This window comes from Dioscorea cayenensis, chromosome 4 (genome assembly GCF_009730915.1).
Source record: "Dioscorea cayenensis subsp. rotundata cultivar TDr96_F1 chromosome 4, TDr96_F1_v2_PseudoChromosome.rev07_lg8_w22 25.fasta, whole genome shotgun sequence".
In the NCBI taxonomy this organism is placed as follows: domain Eukaryota; kingdom Viridiplantae; phylum Streptophyta; class Magnoliopsida; order Dioscoreales; family Dioscoreaceae; genus Dioscorea; species Dioscorea cayenensis.
The window spans coordinates 1,920,283-1,939,905 of record NC_052474.1 but is presented as its reverse complement, the minus strand read 5'-3'; the positions used below and the strand labels follow the sequence as shown (position 1 = coordinate 1,939,905).

Genomic DNA, 19,623 nt, shown 5'->3' with positions numbered 1-19,623 from the left:
GGGCTAATGACCTCTCTTTGATTTCATGTAAGTGAGAAAAGAAGTTGGGGGAGAAGGTGGGATATGTTAAATTTTTTTATTTTTTTTTTGTTATTGGGAATAGATCATTTTTAATCCCAAATTAGCTTCAAGTTTAATATTTATGGATAAAAAATTAGTTCCAAACTTTTCTACTGGTACTTTATTGAAGGAAAAAATCCAAATATAACCATCACAGTAGAATAGTTCCTAACAAAAGTTCTTGTCACAGTTAAATTACTCCCATATTTTTTATTAATTTTCTTTCATAACACAAATCCATGCATCACCATTTAGCAAAAAAAGTTAAAAGAAAGAAAGAAAGATAAAAGTTTCAGAAAAGTCATTCCGTCATGTGAACTACCCGTACAACCAAAACTTTCTCAAATAAATAAATAAATAAATAATAATAGTAATTAAAAACTATATATAGAGGATATAGGAAGAAGGAAAAAAAAAAGGAGTGTGTTGTGGGGACAAAGCCTTGAATGCGGGTCCGGGTCGGGTCACAATCAAACCCGAAATCCGAAAACCCGAGCTGCCCGCGCTGCCCAGCGATGTGAAAGGTCCTCACTCTTAAACGCTGCCCGCGGGCAGCGGGGCCAATCATAAACCACTCAATTACCAAATCATTTATTTATTTTATATTTATATTTATTTATTTGGGTTGTTCTTTGTACTAAAATTCCAATTCCACCCTTGGATGTTTCACCTCGACTGCCGTGTTTTTTGGCATAGCTTCGCATTGGAGAAGAGGGGCTTTTCAGTCAGTCTCTTGTCGCATCTCGCGTGGTCCCCAGGGTGGGGGGATAAAATAAAAGGAGGTGACGTGAGTGTGACGCGTGGATTGATTGATGGAAATGGACGGCTAGATGTGAATGAATGTTACGGAGATGCGGAATATTCATCCCGCGTGATTCGCGCGTGTGTGTTTCGTTTTTGTGGCTTCTCAGTGATTCATTCCCTAAAGTCTCCATCTGTTCTCTTTCATTATCACTCTTCTTTATTTATTTTATTTTATTTATATATAAACTATAATTTTTTTAATAAAATGTGGTTTATAAATTTTTTTATTTTAAAAAAAAATAGTTGGATAATTTTGAGATTATGGTAAATGGTGTTATAAGTTATAAATGGAAGTAATATATTATTGGGAAGTAATAATAATAATAATAATAATAATAATAATAAATTAAAGGAAAAGGTTAGATAGTTGACTTGTGGGAAATCAGAGGGAGAAGGATGATGGTCCACCATGAATTGAGTTTCAGCAGAACTACAGTTGTGATTTTGTAAGCTAGTAAATTTTAAATAAATATTTATTTATTTATTTACTTATTTTAAACAGAAAACAAAGTGAGGGGAAAAGATGCTGAGTTTAAGTCTTGGAAAGTTGTGGGGAAAAATGATGTTGTTGAAATCAAGGAGTTGTCACTTCATCATCCTGTTTTTTCATTTTCTTTTCAACACATTAATCTTTTTTTTTAATTATTTTTATTATATATATATATAGACTCATAGAGAGTTAGAAATAATAATCCTAATATGTATAAATATATACGCATCTATAAATATCAGTTTTAACATGTGTGTATGTGTTTGTTAAAATCTATTGTTAGCAAGAGTGTATTTAAAAGAGTAATCCTCCTATTGATCTCATACTTAAAAACGAGCATTTAAACAAATATTATGATAAATAAAATTATTAAAATATATTTGAAAAAAAGGATAAATTACGGGTGTTAGAAAAAAAGAAAGTACAATAATACAACATAGGAGAAGGAAATTGAAAACATACAGACAACTATTTGTATGAAATGATTTAAAGCACGAACACAAACAGATAAATCATAAAAAAGGGCGATATGGAAAGCGCTAGAGAATGTCACAAAAAAGAAGCAACTTTCATATTGTCATTTGTCCTAATTAAAATAAAATATCTTTAAAATAAAGAGCTAAAACTAAAATAGCTCACCATTTCTCCATAAAATCAACCTTCTTCTTAAACTATAATTTACACACTTCTATATATATAAATATATATATTCTTAGATTATATTTGGATATCTCATTGTGTACATTTGTGGCATTTGGGTTTTGATTGAAATCACTTTCTCTTTCTCTTTGATTCTCTCTCTCTTTTTTTTTTTCTTTTATCAATATCATTTACTGTTGGTTTGATGGAAAGGCAAAGAACTGATGTGCCCTCCTGCAACAACACCTGCTGCAAAATTTAAAAGCTAAACAGTGCTGCTGCATGCTTGTGCCTTGTGTCTAATGTGTAATATATGTACCCTCAACCTGCAATCACAGTCCTTTCTTTTACCATTCTATTTATCCCCCCACTTATCTTATCTTCCCTTAATTAACCAAAGAAAAAAACACAATAATCATTAATAATATTTTTCAAGTGAAACTAATTCTTCATTCCCTTGAAACATGGGAAACATCTATTCATATTCATATATATATATAGTTAGATATCAATTTGTAGCATAAAACTTATGCTTGAAGTATGGCCATCCAACAAGCATCTTTACCAAACAAGTCTTTTCTGTCAATCAATTCCACAGCAGAATGACAAGGCATTACAAAAGATTTGCTGTTTTGCCTTTATTCCATCCACTTTCCATCACTCTTATATTTCTCTTTTCCAACATTTTTCTCAAGAACCATATCTTCTAATTCCTAAAAGATAAAATAAACACCTTAGTTCTTAAGTAATATTGAATCAATAAATCCATTTCATAAGATTGAAGAACATATAGCCTTTAGGCTATGTCTCTCTTTCTCTTTCTCAACTTTGAAGTACTTTCAAATTAATACACATGCATATTACTAATCCCTTCCTTTTTTTTTCTTTGAGTGGGTTTTCATGTGAGCACTGAATTAAAATCAAGAGAAAAAAAAATGACATTTTCCAAAGAGAAACTGAGCTCAATGCGGTGTTCCTAAAGTGAACTCAAGACTCAGTTTCTTCGGGCTCGTATCCGAAACACAAGAAGTGTTCAATTCCGACATCATTTCATAGCTTTTCGATTGCATTTCCTTCTGCAAATCATGATAATAATAATAATAATAATAATAATAATAACAACAACAACATGAATATATACATTTTTTTTATATCACTTTGTAATGTAATACATGATAGTAATAAATTTTAAATGTACCTCAAAAGATTGATCATTTCCTCTATTAGAACCAATTTGATTTTCATGTAACCAGTTTCCTCTACTGCAAGAATAAAAGAAAAAGAAAACACTTAAATTGAAAACATGGTAACTCAATCATATATCTTGTAATTGAGACAAAGTAGCTAGAGTACTCTTCCCATGTGATAGTCCATTACCCACAAGAAGAAACAGCCAGGAAGTTTCATAAAGATATCTCTTTTTTAACCAAGGTTTCAAGATCTCTCTCTCTCTCTTTATATATATATATATATAAATAAGAGAAAAAAAAAGGTCCCACTGTGCAAACCAAAAAACTCAAAATGAGCACTGTCTCTTTTCATACAAGTTTTTTTAAAATGGTCCTTTTTCTTGAAGTAAGAGAAGTGACACAGGCTTCTAGTCTTTTTGAACTAGCAGAGGATCATTGCATCATAATGAAGATATAAAAGGTGATAAATATATACACATATATAGTGAATAATGTAGGTAATTGTGTCTTTGGTCTTCATATTCCTTCTTTATTTCAATCTTTAATCATTTATAGAATCATTTTAATTATGCATCTTATAAGATGTATGTATATATATATAGATCGGAATTAATGAAAATGTAAATTAACCTTGAAGAATTGCTCCAAAGACTGCTACCAAAATTTTCAGTGCTAAGTCCATTTGATCTTCCTTGATTTTGTATGTCGAACAAGTTGTCATCAGATACTTCCCCTGACGATCCATTCTCGAACCCATCGGATTGGCCTACACACAAAATTAATAATAAAACCACAAATTTTTATATGTCCCTGAAAATTTTAGTATATATGTTTTTATATGTACCTGAAGAAGCTGGAGGCCTATCAGTAGTTTTCACAGTTCTATACATCTGCAAAGCAAAAATAGTGTTTTTTTTTTTTAAAAAAAAGTGAGTTTATATATGAATTGAAGAATCAAACAAAAGATGCACAATTATCTAAGCAATTCTTTGCAAATATTGCATGCAAGTGAGATATGAGACAATAAAATAAGAAATGAGAGGATTCAGAGAGATCTTCAATGAGGGATGCATTATTAAGAAATGATGACACATTGTACCTCAGCAACTGTTTCTTTCTCTGTGAAATTTAATACAAAAAATAATTTTAATTAAACAAACTTGTTCATTCCTTGTTATCCAAAGGATAAACAGATGAATTGGATTTCATTTCTCTCCAATTCTTTTATTGGTGTATATATATATATATATATATCTTCTTCTTTTAAAGAAAAGCTGCAACAAGTTTGCAGAACTTACAAATCTCAGTCAGAAAATAAATAAATAACTATTTAATTAAGCATATTTCAAAGATCCTGACTTGAAGATGGGATTTATCATGAAGCAAGGTCACTGGAAAAGAAACAACAGAAAGAAGCAGGAAAACAAAAATAACCATGCAATCAGAAAAAGAAAAGGGAAACAAAGAAAAGCTGAAAGCTTCTGCAATCAAAGAAAGCCACTTCTTTGTTAGTGCAACATTAAAGTAAGATATACTATCAATTTTATAGCCCAAAAATTATCCTTGAGAGGAATTTAATTATTTTCTTACTTGCAAGTGAGATTTCACATGAGCTAAAGTGAGATCCTTAACATCCATCAGTTCAAGCACAGATTTGGGTGTAGCTCCTAAAAAATAACAAACATGTAATTAGTATATATATATATATATATAAATTGAATTGATAGCAAGATGAGAGAAAGAAAGAAGTGAATTAATGAATGAAACAAGATTCATATATACTTTCATGGCCTCCCAAGAGTTCTACTGCATGAACAAAGCGGGCATGGAGAGTAGTAGTCCAGCGCATCCTCGGTGCACGCATACTTCGTTTTGCCGGAAACCTTGAGACAAATCTAGCTCTGGTTGCAGCATAGAGAGTTGAACCAGTAGTGATAGAAGAAGAATCACATGAATAATTATGTTGCTGTTGTTGTTGTTGTTGTTGTTGTTGGTTGTTGTTGATGATGATGATGATGATGATGATGGTGATGATGAAGATAAGGGAAAGAAGAAGTGGAAGAGTGATGGTAGAGAGGGATGCCTCTGATGGGTCTCATGAGAGAAAGATCTTGATGGATGAATGATGAAGGTTGGTGAGAATGGTTGAGAGTGGTGATGGTGGTAGATGAAGGAGTAGGGTTTGATAAAGTGAGATTGAAGGTGGTATCAGAGGAGAGGTTGATGGAGTTGTTGTTTGAATCTAGAGCTTTGTTCCAAAACCCTAACTCCATGTTTTCATCTTCTCTTCTAACCCAGTTTGATGTTTGCTTGTTGTTTGGTGGGCTGATCTGTAGAGATAAGTCTGGTTGTGCTGGAAACAACTCCATTACCCAACTTCTCTTCTTCTTCTTCTTCTTCTTCTTCTTCTTCTTTTTGTTGTTGTTGTTGTTGTAGTAGTAGTAGTTTCTCTTCTTCTTTGGCTTTGTTGAACACAGTTTCTTCTACTTCTTGTTCTTGAAGAATTTCTTCTGCATGTTTATGTTTCACTTCTTCTTCTTCTTCTTCTTCTTCTTCTTCTTGTTGATGAATTTCTTGTTGAGAATTTTATTGTGGTTGTGTTAAGAGCTGTTTGATGTGAGAGGTAATGTGTTTGTGGGTGAGGAAGTTGTGAGGAGTTATGGGGTTTTACTTGTGATGAGGTTTTTCATGAATTAACAAAGACTTATAATCACACAATTTATGGTTAAAAAAAAAAAAAAGGAAAGTTAATTTATGGTGTCACACTCTGATGTCTAGTAACTTGTTTCTTGTTTGTCTTTGAGAAAGTAAGATCAAATTTTACAGAGCTAGAGAGAGAATCTGAATGTATATATTACAAAAGTACTTAAGCTTGAGTTTTGATCATGAAACTTTGATTGGTTAGGACATGTGTTTTCCATTCCATTCCATTCCATTCCATGAACCCTCTAATTCCCACACTACTTTTTTGTGTTTCACCTTCACAAACCCTAATTATCCATTTCATTCCTCATCTTCTTCTTGTTTAAATGATTTTCTCTAATAATAGCATGAATGGATGGAATGGAAAGAAAGGAGCCCACTTTTTCATGACCAACATCACATTTATATGTTTGCAATTCTCAGTCAGTGTCAAGCTTATTTGTGACAGTGAGACATGATGCCTTTCCATTGCTTTCATTTCCTCCATTCATCATATCATCTCCAAAGTCTTTTATTTATTTCATTCAAGTGTTTACTTTTCTTTCTTAACTTTCTCACTTGCTCTCCTCAAAAGTCTTTCAAGATTTATTCATTAAAGTTTTCTGTTTCACTTTTTCTTGTGCTCCTTTTTTTTTATTTAAATATTCCTTTTTAATTTTTTGCACTTCCATATCATTTCAAGTGAACAAACTTATTCTTAAACCTTTTTTTCTCTCTCTCTCTCTCTCTTTTGTATACCAATCATCAATAAATCATTCTTCCTCTCTAAAAATAGCTCCATTTCCCACCAATTCCAAAACTTCTTTATTCCCTAAAAAGTTTTAACTAGATGAAGACTAATAGCTAGCTCCATTTTCCACTAATATATATATATATATATATATTCTCTCCTTCATATATATAACACATCTTGAGGTTTATAATAAAATTGTAAAAAATTCAAGAAGACAGCAGTGAACTTCAATGGGCTTTGGACAGGCATGTACTAAAAGTATTTTGTTTGTTCATATATACTTGATCTTTCTTTAGCACTTGAACATAAACATATCAAATCTTGTTCCCTCATTTAAGCAGTGTTCTGCCACATTATTTTTTTGTCTTGCAAGGAATACCAATACAACATTCATTCACACACAAGATAAAGTACATGCACACAAACATATATGGTTGGATGGTTGGTGAAGAATCAATCAATGTCCTTGCTATGTCCACTATTAATTATATAATATATATATATATATATAAATAAATATATATGTTATGGTATATATATGTGATTATTAAATAAACTTAATTTGTGACAAATTAGATACATGAGATTGTGGATATCTGATCCACATAAATATTATCTCAATATTGGGCTTGCTTCTCTCATGAAGAAAAGATGTTATTGATCTCAGATGTGATACCTTCTTTATTTTCTACTTCTGAATTAACTTCATCCTCTACTTCCCTCTTATTCATATTTCTTAAGTAAATATGTAAATAAGCTTATTAGTATACATGTAAATAGTTTCTTGGATATATATATATATATACACACATTATCTAGCAAGCAAAAGGTAAAATTAATAGGAACTCCCTTCCATTTCTCCAAAGCAAATCACATATTGCTTCATATATAACTAGCTCCATTAATTCTATTTGCCACCTTTCTTCTATTATATATGAGAATTCTTGCAAAAAAGCTCATGATTCAGTAGTGTGATATATATATATATATATATAAATGATATATCAATGAGATGAGTATAGAGAATTAAGATCGATCTTCAAGGGAACCAAAAAAACAATTAATATTAAAAGAAAAAAAAGGGAACAAAAGTCCACAGACACTATATACAATGCATGCACTGGGCACAAAGAAAAGTCAGCAAAAGTGCATTTTAGGCCTTCATGTCATGGCATATATTAGTGAAAAGAATATTGAAAGAGATGGATCATTGTCAACTTAATCATATTATATTATATAGTTGAAGTGTACCTTTTTGTTTATTTGGATTTTACTACTACTTTAGAATTAAGGAGGATGAGTGAAAAGTATATATGTGTAATCAATCTAGAAGATCATATATATCTGAAGCTCCATTTATATATTGAGACTTTGATTTCCTAGATTAAATTAATTTGTCTTTGATGAACCCCAAAAGGAATCTCATGCACTTAAGGTTGCTTTAATTTGCTTGTTTAAGATCTAGAAAGCTACCAAGTTTCTTTAATTCTAGTTTTAAATTCACTGAATTCAGTATGAAATGAGAAAGGAGCTAAACACATCAATTATTATTGGAGTATTATTATTAAAGAAACAATCCCCAAGACATATTAAGGTCTGATTTTCAAACATGGTGGCCTTTGAACTGAAGAACAGATGTAACTGATTAAACAAGTCATCATCAAGATCATATATATATATATATATATATATATAAAACACTAGTGTCTGAAAGCCAATTAAGGTGCCAGTGCAGATGCACACCCTTGGACTTTGTGACCTTCAATGCCTTGTCTCCTTTTACTATATATAATCTGAGGTTCATATACATGACTGTATAATAAAAAAAAAATAGATTAATTTATTAAACAAATTCTCATCTAATAAGAAAAACACACAGAAACACACAGTTTGAATGACAGTGAAAAAAAACACAGTTGGTGAATAAGAGAGAGCTAGCCAAGAAGTCAGGGATATATATATATATATATATAGGGTCCAACACAAGGACAGCTGGAGCTGTAGGCCAAGTTGAATGTAGTAGAGAGCAGCTCAACTTGTTTATAGTTAGGACAAGAGCACTTAATTCTATTTGGCCCCCTTGGTCTTGGCCTTGGCCACAAGCAGCTTGTTGTGCAGCAGCCAGCAGGAGATGGAGACCATATGATAATATATCCTCTCCATCTTCACTTCCAGGGGGGTGATACTGTGAACACAAATTAAGGAGGTCAGGGGTCCCCCACCACCTGCCATTCAATATTCAATATTTTCTATTACAAATCTTGGTCCCAATGCTGCTAATTTCTACCACCCCATTCCCAGCAACCAGATCTAACCCAATAACATACCACTGCATCATCATCAGTAGTACTGTAAGCAATAAGAAGATGTATACAAGAGACTAAGACTTGAGAGCAGTGTTACCAAGGTTTCTGCCAGAGCACTCAGGCATACAGCATACTACTCCCATATCACCTGAAGCTAGTCTTAATGAGTGCATTAAATAAAATAGTTAATGAGACTTAATTTGGATGGCCATTGATCATTCTCGGCATCCATGAATGATTGTGTATATATGGAAAAAAGAATAAGACCTTTCAGCAGTTTAATTCACGGAATCTTATATACTAATGTGAGTCGTTTAGTTTACAAAATCTTATATACTTATAATATGGCCGGAATGTTGTAATGTTTGGTTAACTCCTTTAATACAAATTATATATATATATATATTAAAAATATCCTTATCTAATGAATATTAAATATAACAATATTAATCATAGTTTGAAGTAAATATCAAAATTATTTAATAAAAATAAATATTATTAATATTAATCAAGTCAAATTTAGTCTCTCTTCCTGTCAAGATTAAAATAGAAAATGGCAATTTCTAATGAAAAATGATCAATAGATAATTATCATGCGCATGATGCAATTTACGAAGACGACGTTTAAACATCACACTCCACCACAAGAACCACACAGCTTGTATTCGAAATAAAAGAATGGAATAATAAATGAAACTGGGTAAGCATCAAGTGGGAGTAGCTCCTGAGGCAATGGAGAACACCCACCACATTCAAGAATTGATCAATAAACAACCAATCAATAAATGAAAATGCTTCTCTTGCAAGGTTTACATCTTGCTCTGGCCCCAAACACATAATCTGTGAAGACCCAAAATTATGATGGCTGAAACCCCCCTAGAAGAATCCTGCAGCACCAGAACCTCAATTTCGAGGCTGGCACCTAAAAAAAAATGAGTTACTTGAATCTGCTGTCCTAAAATTGTGCCAGTTAATGAAAATCACCACCCTGTGTCTGGCCTCCTCCTCCTCCTCCTGTTGTTATCTGTAGTTGTTAGAGCCACGTGTCAAGAATTGTAGTTAGCACCTGTTGTGTAAGGTTTTTTGTTTTTGGGTTTAAAACAATTGTCCACCACTTTGCACTTTGCAATCTAGAGTCCTACTACTGTTAGAAGAAGACCTGTCCTGCTCAACAACCGAGTTAGGAAAGGAGGGGCCTCTGACTTTCAGACGCTTTGGTCCTAGCTCTATAGGAGGCGCCTCCTCCTTCATGTTCTCTGTTAAGTTTAACTGGAATACATCCCTGCTCCTGCATAGCTCCTTGGCTTTTCGTTTCAACGCCTCCATCCCTTCCCACCTTGGCATCCAATTCCAATTGTTGTTTCCTGAACTTAAGGGATATTGGAGCAATTCCACCAACCAAGTTTCTATTGAGACCATGACTACATGAAGCAGATGGTCTAGGCACAACAACACCTTTGTTATCTAGCTTCTTCAACCGTTTCAACACCTACCACAAAAACAAGTGCTCTGGTTACATATCAATGTTAGGAATACAAAAATAAATATACAACTCCATGAAGGGCACTCTCTGAATTACCGGCGCATATCAGTTAAAAGTTATCATAATAGATGAATTAATACCAATACAAAAATCAATGTGCTTCCACCAACCCATCACCTGATCCAAAAGACCAGGCAACTGATTCATGGTCTACTACTTCATTTAATGGAAGAAAACTAAATGATCTAAAAAGGTTTTCAATTGAGTAGCTTAAGATCCTACTAATTTCTAATGAACTAAAAAAACAGATAATGGTTACATATCAACCAATGGAAAAAAAAAAGTATTTACAGAAATATATGATGGTTACGGACAGTAAGTTAATGAAACTAATATATGCAGAGCTAATGTCAAATGTGCCCAAAAATATATACCTGCTGTTCAGGAAGCTTAACACTAATAACATTCCCGCCCCTCTCCAGGTTTACAGCAGACCTGCGCTTGACCCTGAATATCTCAGTGTCAGAATCATCACCATCTAGAACGCCATGAAGGGAGCCTTCATGTCTAGTACTCCATCTATTGGATGGGGTTACTCTTACAGACCCACAAGGAGGAGCTGGCAGACAATCAGGATACTTTTTATGACATGATTGCATTTTATCATTTTTAACACTTACCTGCATAAAGAGAAATACATCAGAAAGCCTTTAATAATAAATAAATAATCAGAAAGTCTAATCTGCCAATAGGCCCAACACAATAAAATACAAAACCAAATCAAGAGAAGAAGCTTACACTAAATTTAGAATTGCTGTCATTTTGCCCCAAGGAAAATGATGAAATTGATATCGCAGAGCATGCAGCTTCTTCTGCATCATATTTAATGCACTCCCTCTGAGAAACGAAATCTAAATCTTCTGAAATTTCCATTCTTTGTTCCACATTCTCTAAGCTCAAATATAAATTTAGCTTGCAATATGGAATATACCCATCATCCCTGGTGGATGGAAATAAATTTTTTAGGCATTGGTCATCACTGTGAAACACTTGCTTCTGTGCCTCTTCAACTATTCCCTCCTCTTGCTCAAATTTTCTTGCTACAGCCTCCAACTCTAAAAAACCCTCCCTTAAGAAGATAATACGCTTACGTCCACAATGGCAGCTCCTTAATTCCATCTCTGAATTGCATCAATGACAAACACCTAAGTCAGATGGGTTTCAAAGACAAAGCACAATAGACAGATTTAGTTGTTTCCTGTTCATACCATGACGAAGACACACAGGGTTCATATTGCAGTCACACTTAATATAGGACACGTAACAATCACGTAGGCAAATGCTGCAAGACAGAGTCACAGCTTTACTTGAATAAGAGCACGCTCGTGCTCCAGAATTCATAATCAACCAGCAAGCACGATGCTGGAATCGCATTAGGATCACAAAAGAAACCTTGATGCAACATTGGGAGGACAGGTCCTCAGTTGGCAGAAGAACTTCAGAATTAGGACTGAACAATCTCTGTGAAAGAAGCATTGCTTCCTTACAGAGAAGTTCCTCATGAGGAAGCAATGGTATCCTCTTCAATAGTGCATACCGCTGGCTAGCTACAGCACCAAGTGGAAACCAATCCCCTATAGCGAAGTTTACAGCCTCTCCACAATTAAAACCTGAAAAGTTTACACCCTAAGACTCAGTTTATATGATAATAATACAAACAATATTGGATGAAAATGACAGCATAATAGTTGATAAGCGCATGAATAAGCAGTTCCAAACCACCTCACCATGACTGAATCCTGAATGATACGCCCGAGGAAAGGTGATGATAAACTCTCCAGGCTTTTGCACGGCTTTATAAACAGGAACATTGTGTTTTAATAATATATTAGGTGGAAACATTGTCGTCTTGCCCAAGAGTACATCAAATGCCGCGTCATCTCCTTCAGACGATAAAATCCCATGGTCATATACATGCTCTCGGACTACCTTTTCAAAGTCAGGAGCAGCATTGCCCGGGATACCATACCAAGTTTTAGATGCTCCGCAATGATGATAGTTGATGCTGTCAGTGCAGAATAAAATCTCAAATGTAGATTTTCTCTAATTAGAAAACTTTATGCTAAATATAAAAGGATAATTAAGCAAAAGAAAATCAATCTAAGAAACCTGTACAAGTAATGATCTTCCACATGCCATGCAAACAAACTGAAAAGCATCCCAATGTACAGCATGGGATCCGTTACTCCCTAAAGACAATAAGAATAAATTTTGAGAAAACCAATAACCACATAAAAAAAAAAAGTATTATTAGATGCAATACACTGCTCACCGGGATTGCCGCACCCAGAAGTCGTAATATAGACTTTGGGAGCCGTGACAGCCTCTGCAGGCAACAAAGAAAAAGAATTTCAAAGATGATTACCACACACATTGTAACCATAAAAACAAACCATAGTAAAATAATAGCACTATCAATAAAGACATTCTAAATGTAGAGCATCTACAAGACATAAAAAATAAAAAAAGGAAGCCTAAATATGAAAATTCCACTCAACAGTACAAGAGCTCACAGTAAAAGATTTTTTAGACTAATAATCTAACATAAGTCTATAATGTAATTATTCCAAATGAAATTTTCAGATCGCATCTCAAATCTATGCAAAAGAAAGGCATTACTGAGTGACTTTATTAGGGAAATTCAATCCAGCCAACCACAGAAAAAGAACAGCAACAAAGAGAGATGTTGTGATGATGCTCTATCTAGTCTCAAATATGGGCAGTAAAAGATAGAAAACAAACCCACAGTAAACATGCATGGCAAAAAGAGCAGCATAAACAATGAAAGGAAGAACTAGCAGTCATTTCACAAAAGCCTCATGCATGATAAACAAGAGTTAACATGATTCTGGACAAAGGAATGCATTATTTATAGAATGACACAAAAACATCTGAGAGGAATTGAAAATCAAGCATGGTTACCTTCAAGTTCCACTTGCTTTTCCCAAGCTGATCACCAGGAGAACATGAGAAAGCACTACCCTCAATATCACAAGCATATTCAACAGACTCTGTCTTGCCACAACCAATTTCTTGCCAAAACTGCTCTTCCAAATACCTAGCAGGGAGACAGCCTGCACTAGAATATCTTCGAGAAAACACCTTGTTCGCCATCTTCTCAAAATCACGAAAGCTATACTTCCTGAAAAAACATGACAACAGGCACATAAACCAGAGATTATAATTAAATGTTTCAAAATTTCCAATTGAGACAGTAGCACACCTTCCACTCATGAAAAAGGTCACCCTATCATCTACTGCCCACTCAGCAAGACGGAGAGGCTGCACCCTAGTTGTAAATTTAAATCCAACCTTCTCCTTCATCAAAACAACACCAGCAGGTATCGAAGGACTAATAGGAGATATTATCTTACATATGCCTGGAAGAAAATTGAATTGACCTTGTCAAACATAAGGGGCAAAAGGGAATATAAAGCAATAAATTAGATATGGATCAACCACAGAAGCTACAATAAGACGTCCTTACAGAAAAAGATCAAATAAATCAGTTTTGACTTTCAACTCACAAAATGAATAGATTTGGCAAATCAATGAAAAAGATGTTACAAACCTACGCATCGCATGATAAGCCAGATGGATAATCATAAAAAGCATTTATCTTCATCAAAATCAGAATTCTCAAAACAGTAAAATAAATGGGAAAGGATTTCAATTTATTGTCAACCATGGGCACTTAACATGTATAAAAAAAATGACCACAAGAAAATGATCTAGACTAGAAAAACTTACAAGCAGAGATGGGCCCAACTAACAAAAAGGGCCCTCTATCTAAGGAAGACAAAAGCTTGTGTACAAATGTTTCCACAGATTTTATAGATGTACATGAATATATCCATCTTACCAAATAATCATCTGATATCAGTATGGACAAGAGAATCAATGCGATGGCATATTTCTATGCCATGTTTCATTCATTTGTTAAAACAGCATTTTAATTTATTAATTACTGAAAACAAACAAATCGAATGACCTCATAGTCATACAAAGACATATTCATATGCCAAATGCAAAACTTATTACTCAGTCTCCTAATACTTGGATGGAATAGCACTGATATGCTCATCGCATATCATGGAGTAAGTTATGCCACTCTAATGATGTTTGTGAACTAAAAAGAAACAGAAAAACACAAACTAATGTATTAGTAAACTATGGTGACCATGTACAAAGGACAGACATAAATAGGAAAATAAAAAACCACCGCCAAAAGCAACTGAGATTTGAGAAACACCTTCAACAATAGGACTAGCTAATAAGATTGGAAAGAAATAACATTAAAAAAAAAATCCCTTTTACCATATTTAGAAGCTACAGGTGCAATCTTTTGAACATAGGTTAATGGATCCTCAAACTCATCCTTAGTGGGATAATAAACAGGGCATTCTGGGACCTTATCAATCCATTCTAAGTTAGACATGTCAAATTTTTCCACTTTGTGCTTTGCAAAAGCATCTTTCACCAGATCATTTTCACAAGAAATTGTGCCTGCATCTTCGCATGTTTTCATGCCACATGATGCATTACTTTTTAAAGAATCACCACCACTTCTGGTCATCATATTGGTAGCATTTGCCTCTGCAGGTAGAATTCCCAATTTGAACCGTTGAAGTCTTTTGCGCTTAAGAATTTCTAGCCCATTTCTAACCTCTTTAGACAAGCATGCTCTTCCTTCCACCTGCCATGGGAGAGGAAAAAGATGAGGAAGAAAATTAAAAGCGACCTGAACTACTGCACCAATAACTAAATCCTATGAAGGAATACAGCAAATCAATGCAAACAATTAATGGTCTTGAATGCACTACAGAACATGACATGAGTAGAAAATAAAACAGATTCTACAGTTAGAAAGGAGCAAGTACAAGGTTGGCGTTTGCATCTATTACACAAGGCATACCAGAAACCAAAGACTGTGTCAACATCATTTATGCATTCTGTGGATAATACATGCGAACAACATCACTTTTATTAACCATAGGTTGTTTAGCTTTCAATCAGCTGAAAATACAATGCATATGGCTTAAGACAACTTGCCAAATAGATGAAAAAGGCATGAAAACCATGAAGCTAAGAAAATATCAACAATCCCTCATGCAGTAAAACAAAAATAAGATATCAGCATGCTAAAGGAGCTGAGTACTAAGCAATCAGACAAATATATGAACATCATTTTGTACCATAAACCATGATCTCCATGAATGGAATAAAAAATACAAACCATTATTCCCTTAAATAAACATAATGCATTCAGGAGTCCATTACAAAACCTGATTTGCTGGCACTACAGCATAGCATATGCCATCACCCAACAAAAAGGTTTATGCAATTACTATGTGAATCATCCTTCTGTCCACCTTTGACACTTTATGTTGGTAGTATAAGGCAACAATCAATAAGGAACTATGACCTTTCCCATGAAGAATGTATAAAAGCACATTTAATAGTATTAAGAGCATCAACCTACACCATTTGACTAAGCACAAAAATTTGAAATCTAAAGCAGTCACAAGAACTAACTAAGGTTGCTATTTATTGTGATAAAGACTTCAACACATTGAAAAAAGAAAATACCATAAACCAAAATCCTAATCATGAATAAACAATAAGAAAAAGAAAATGATAATGACATCAATCCTTAATATCATTGAATAGAAATGTAACTACAAATACATCAGAACAGTTTGCTAAGATAGCAATTCTCACAAAAAAATAAAAAAATAAAAAAATAACAACAATCAAACACCATAACGAGACATTCTCAATTTGGAAGGCATGTTTCAGTGAATCAAAAAACTAATCATTCCCTATTGCTATCACAAGTGACACTATAAGATCAAAGAAAAACTGGATTTCAGATTCATTCCCCCCACATCGAATACAGGAAACAACAAACCATTATCCCAATAGAACTCCAATAGAACAGTACCAAATATTCCAGTTGGCAAATGGAAAAATAAAATAAAAAAAAAAAAATCGTGAGAAATTGCCAGAAAAGACTGCCGCAACTATAAAAGCGCATCCATCAAAACAAAACGCCCAAACAGATACCTTCAACGCCAGTTCAAACAAAGATGGGCCCATTCCCATCCCTAATTTCAAGAAACGTCAAATTTCTTTTTTTTAATTTAAAAAAAAATCTTATCTGATCATTAGCAATAGAATCACGATTTCAAGAAAAGCCATAAATAGAATGACAATAAAAACAGATTGATTTGGTTAGTTCAACAGAAATATATATATATATATATATATGTATAATTTTATTTTTTTTAAAAAAAAAGACGTTCGCCTACCAGCCTTTCTAGGAACATTGTTGATCATTTTGAAAGCGCATTTAATTAATCTGAATTAACAGCAAATTAAAAGGAAAGGTTTCAACCCCTTGACCGAATTAGAAATAAAATTAACAACATTATATTACGGAAAATTCAATCCTAGCGAAATCACTCAAAAATTTTCAAGAAGGAGAACAAACAAAAGACTACCAAAATAACCCGGGAAGAAAATTCTCTCGAATTATCAACAAATCAAAAAACCCCTTACACCATCCTTGGGAAAATAAATAAATACATAAATAACCCAAAAAATTTACCAAAATAATCAAGAAGATCATCTAAACCCCAAGGAACTCACCATTTCATACCGATCCCCGATCCGTGACCCCTCCACCGTCCCGCGAATCAAGAACCCCAACGAAATCCTCACGATCCCCGTCTCCGGCCGTCAGAGATCAAACCACATTACCCAAATACCCACAAATCGAGCCGAGATCCGAAGTCTTTCCCAAGACGTCGAGAAACCCACACCGAACGAAGCCTTCGAAGCCCGTTCTTCCAGGAAACGAAACCAGGTCCTTGCAAGGCCAGGGACCCCTAGTCCCGGCGAGCCAGACAAGGCTCTCCGGCGACGATGACAGATTCCCGGCGAGCGGCGAGAGGAGTAGCGGAGGCCGGCACTGTTGAGAACGAGGCGAGGATTCTTGGAAAACCGGAAAAGTGGAAAAGAGCGGGTATTTATCGGTTAGATATAAAACAATTATGTCAAAAAAAAAAAAATATATATATATATATAAAATAAAAAATAAAAAACTTAAACAAGGGGGTGGTTGTTACTCGTTAGGCGGTTCGACCAAACCGCGCCAGATATCGGATCCGGGTTCTACGCTTACACTCACCTACTCCACATGAAATTCCAGGTTCACCCATCAGTGTTTCTTGTATTTACATGAATATGCTTTGGTGAAAGCGTTCCATGTATGGGTAATTCAGTAAATTCAAAAAATTTACGTTCTTGGAAAATTAAATAATTACAGGGGCTTTTTAATGAAAATCTAGTAAACGGACGGAAAACGGAACTTGATCGAGTACTTGAAATTCCTCTTTAGCCCGAAAAATCATTAATGGGGATGGCGGAGGTTATTCTGGTGAGTTTTAAAAAAGAGGGGCATTAATGTAAATTGAGAAGCATGATAGCGTTTGGATACGCGATGATTTGGCGAGGATTTGAGATCCCGCGGGAAAAAAACCGGCGGTAAAAGGGCGAGGAGGAACCGACGAGGAGAGAGCGGTTATCATTACGGACGCCACGTGGCAATCAATAAGGGCTATTTAAGGGAATCAGACGTCCGAACTCGACACGTGCTGCACGATGGTGTCATAACCGTCCGATAGCGTGAGCTGGCATCTTCTCTTCGGTCACATAAAACCACCTGACGGTTTCCTGACCGCCCCGTTGGACTAACCTGCTGCCTATCCACTGTTTTATTCCAAAGCTATCGTGACCCCCGGTGAGAATAAGAATCTCTAACTAATGCCATTTTTTTATTCATTTTATAAGATATCCAAAGTTCTATATAGATATGATTAATTATTTTTTTAATATAAAAATTACTAAAATTATGAAAGCTGGTGCCGTTTCAGTCACGGGTCGGATCCGAGTGCAGTTGGGGGCTAGATCCGGATCCGACACCTTGTAATATTGTGAGGGTGAAATGGCAGTAAAAGCCTTATAAGTTGGAGAAAATTACATGAATGCCATGGCAAGTGGACCAGTGCTAGTACTACCTATCTTTGTGGGGATAATATAGCCTGCGGGTTCAGGTGTGCGAAAGTGACCTCTCTCTCCATAAATAAAATAAATAAATAAATAAATTTTGAAAAAAATATATGTTTTTTAATTAAATTAATTAAAAATAAATAAAAATATGATATATATATATATATATATATTTATTGATGTGCATATGAGAACATAATGAAGGTCGGTTGGTTTGGTAACCAGTGAGGCCGCGTCTCTTGCACATGACTTGCAACGAAACTTAATTTCGGGGTTCCTTTTCTCAATTAATTATTTATTTATTTCTTGTACTTTTAAATTTGCACGCATTTAAAAAAATATATATCACTTATGGAAATATTTAGTTATTATTTTATTATTAAAATAAATAAATATCTAAAAAATTCTAATGATTGATAATCATAGAATGGGACATGGTGCAAAAATAGGTGACTTTAATCCATGTTTTGACTTTTATTGGCAACTTGGACATAATAAACTCACATTATTTCTAATAATAAACTTCATGACAACCATATCTATATATATATATAAACTTAACAATTCCACCACTAACTACTCATTAAAGAAAAGTAGCAAATTTGGATAAATAACTTAAATATGTTATTATTGTATTTGTTTTATTTAACTTTGTTATTATTGTATTATAATATTATTGTATTTGTTTTATTTAACTGCTAAAGCCAAAAGAAAAGAGAGCTTTACATAAAAAGGATAATGGGACCATTATGAGCATAGAATATAAAATAACTTCACATATATCACATCTTTTAAATTATATATATATATATGGGTTATGATTAGATTAGTCTAATATTTTTATTAAATTATCACATCATTCTGATATAGATGTGCAACTTCCTTTTGTTAAATATTCTTATTTTTAATCATATATAAGTTTCATCTTTTAAGTATCATAATTTTATATTAATTAATTAAATAAATATTAACTTCTGATAGATACATATATTCCCAGCATCCCATCTGTTAAAACTTAGGCACATATTTATATGTATATATTCTAGTTCTGTATATATAAAATAAAACTAAAAACAACAACT

The 19,623-nt window shown here is 33.7% G+C and overlaps 2 protein-coding genes across 3 annotated transcripts; both read right to left on the bottom strand.

Annotated features, from left to right (window-relative positions):
* Nucleotides 1–2,739: 2,739 nt before the first annotated feature.
* On the bottom strand, nucleotides 2,740–5,856 carry LOC120258922 (probable transcription factor KAN2). The gene is given in 7 exon segments (XM_039266394.1): nucleotides 2,740–3,069; nucleotides 3,192–3,255; nucleotides 3,814–3,949; nucleotides 4,028–4,073; nucleotides 4,774–4,850; nucleotides 4,966–5,143; nucleotides 5,145–5,856. Coding segments are annotated over 7 exon segments (1,023 nt in total). The 5' UTR covers nucleotides 5,553–5,856; the 3' UTR covers nucleotides 2,740–2,955.
* A 3,927-nt stretch (nucleotides 5,857–9,783) lies between these two features.
* On the bottom strand, nucleotides 9,784–17,486 carry LOC120258921 (lysine-specific demethylase JMJ706-like). Of its 2 annotated transcripts, none has more exons than XM_039266391.1 (11): nucleotides 17,120–17,486; nucleotides 14,786–15,164; nucleotides 13,692–13,848; nucleotides 13,391–13,610; nucleotides 12,741–12,794; nucleotides 12,578–12,657; nucleotides 12,196–12,473; nucleotides 11,677–12,078; nucleotides 11,207–11,589; nucleotides 10,843–11,088; nucleotides 9,784–10,414 (listed from the first exon to the last, which is right to left on the bottom strand). In XM_039266391.1, exons 1-11 carry the CDS (start codon nucleotides 17,120–17,122, stop codon nucleotides 10,106–10,108), a joined length of 2,511 nt encoding a protein of 836 aa, XP_039122325.1. In that variant the 5' UTR covers nucleotides 17,123–17,486; the 3' UTR covers nucleotides 9,784–10,105. The 2 variants fall into 2 exon arrangements, with proteins under 2 accessions (XP_039122325.1, XP_039122327.1); XM_039266393.1 differs by having other exon boundaries at nucleotides 12,584–12,657.
* Nucleotides 17,487–19,623: the final 2,137 nt, after the last annotated feature.

Coding starts and splice junctions, on each gene's coding strand:
- LOC120258921 (XM_039266391.1), bottom strand. Junction 11,089..11,206: donor ACAGCAATTCTAAATTTAGT/GTAAGCTTCTTC, acceptor CTCTTTATGCAG/GTAAGTGTTAAAAATGATAA. Junction 10,415..10,842: donor TTAAGCTTCCTGAACAGCAG/GTATATATTTTT, acceptor TTTTTGTGGTAG/GTGTTGAAACGGTTGAAGAA.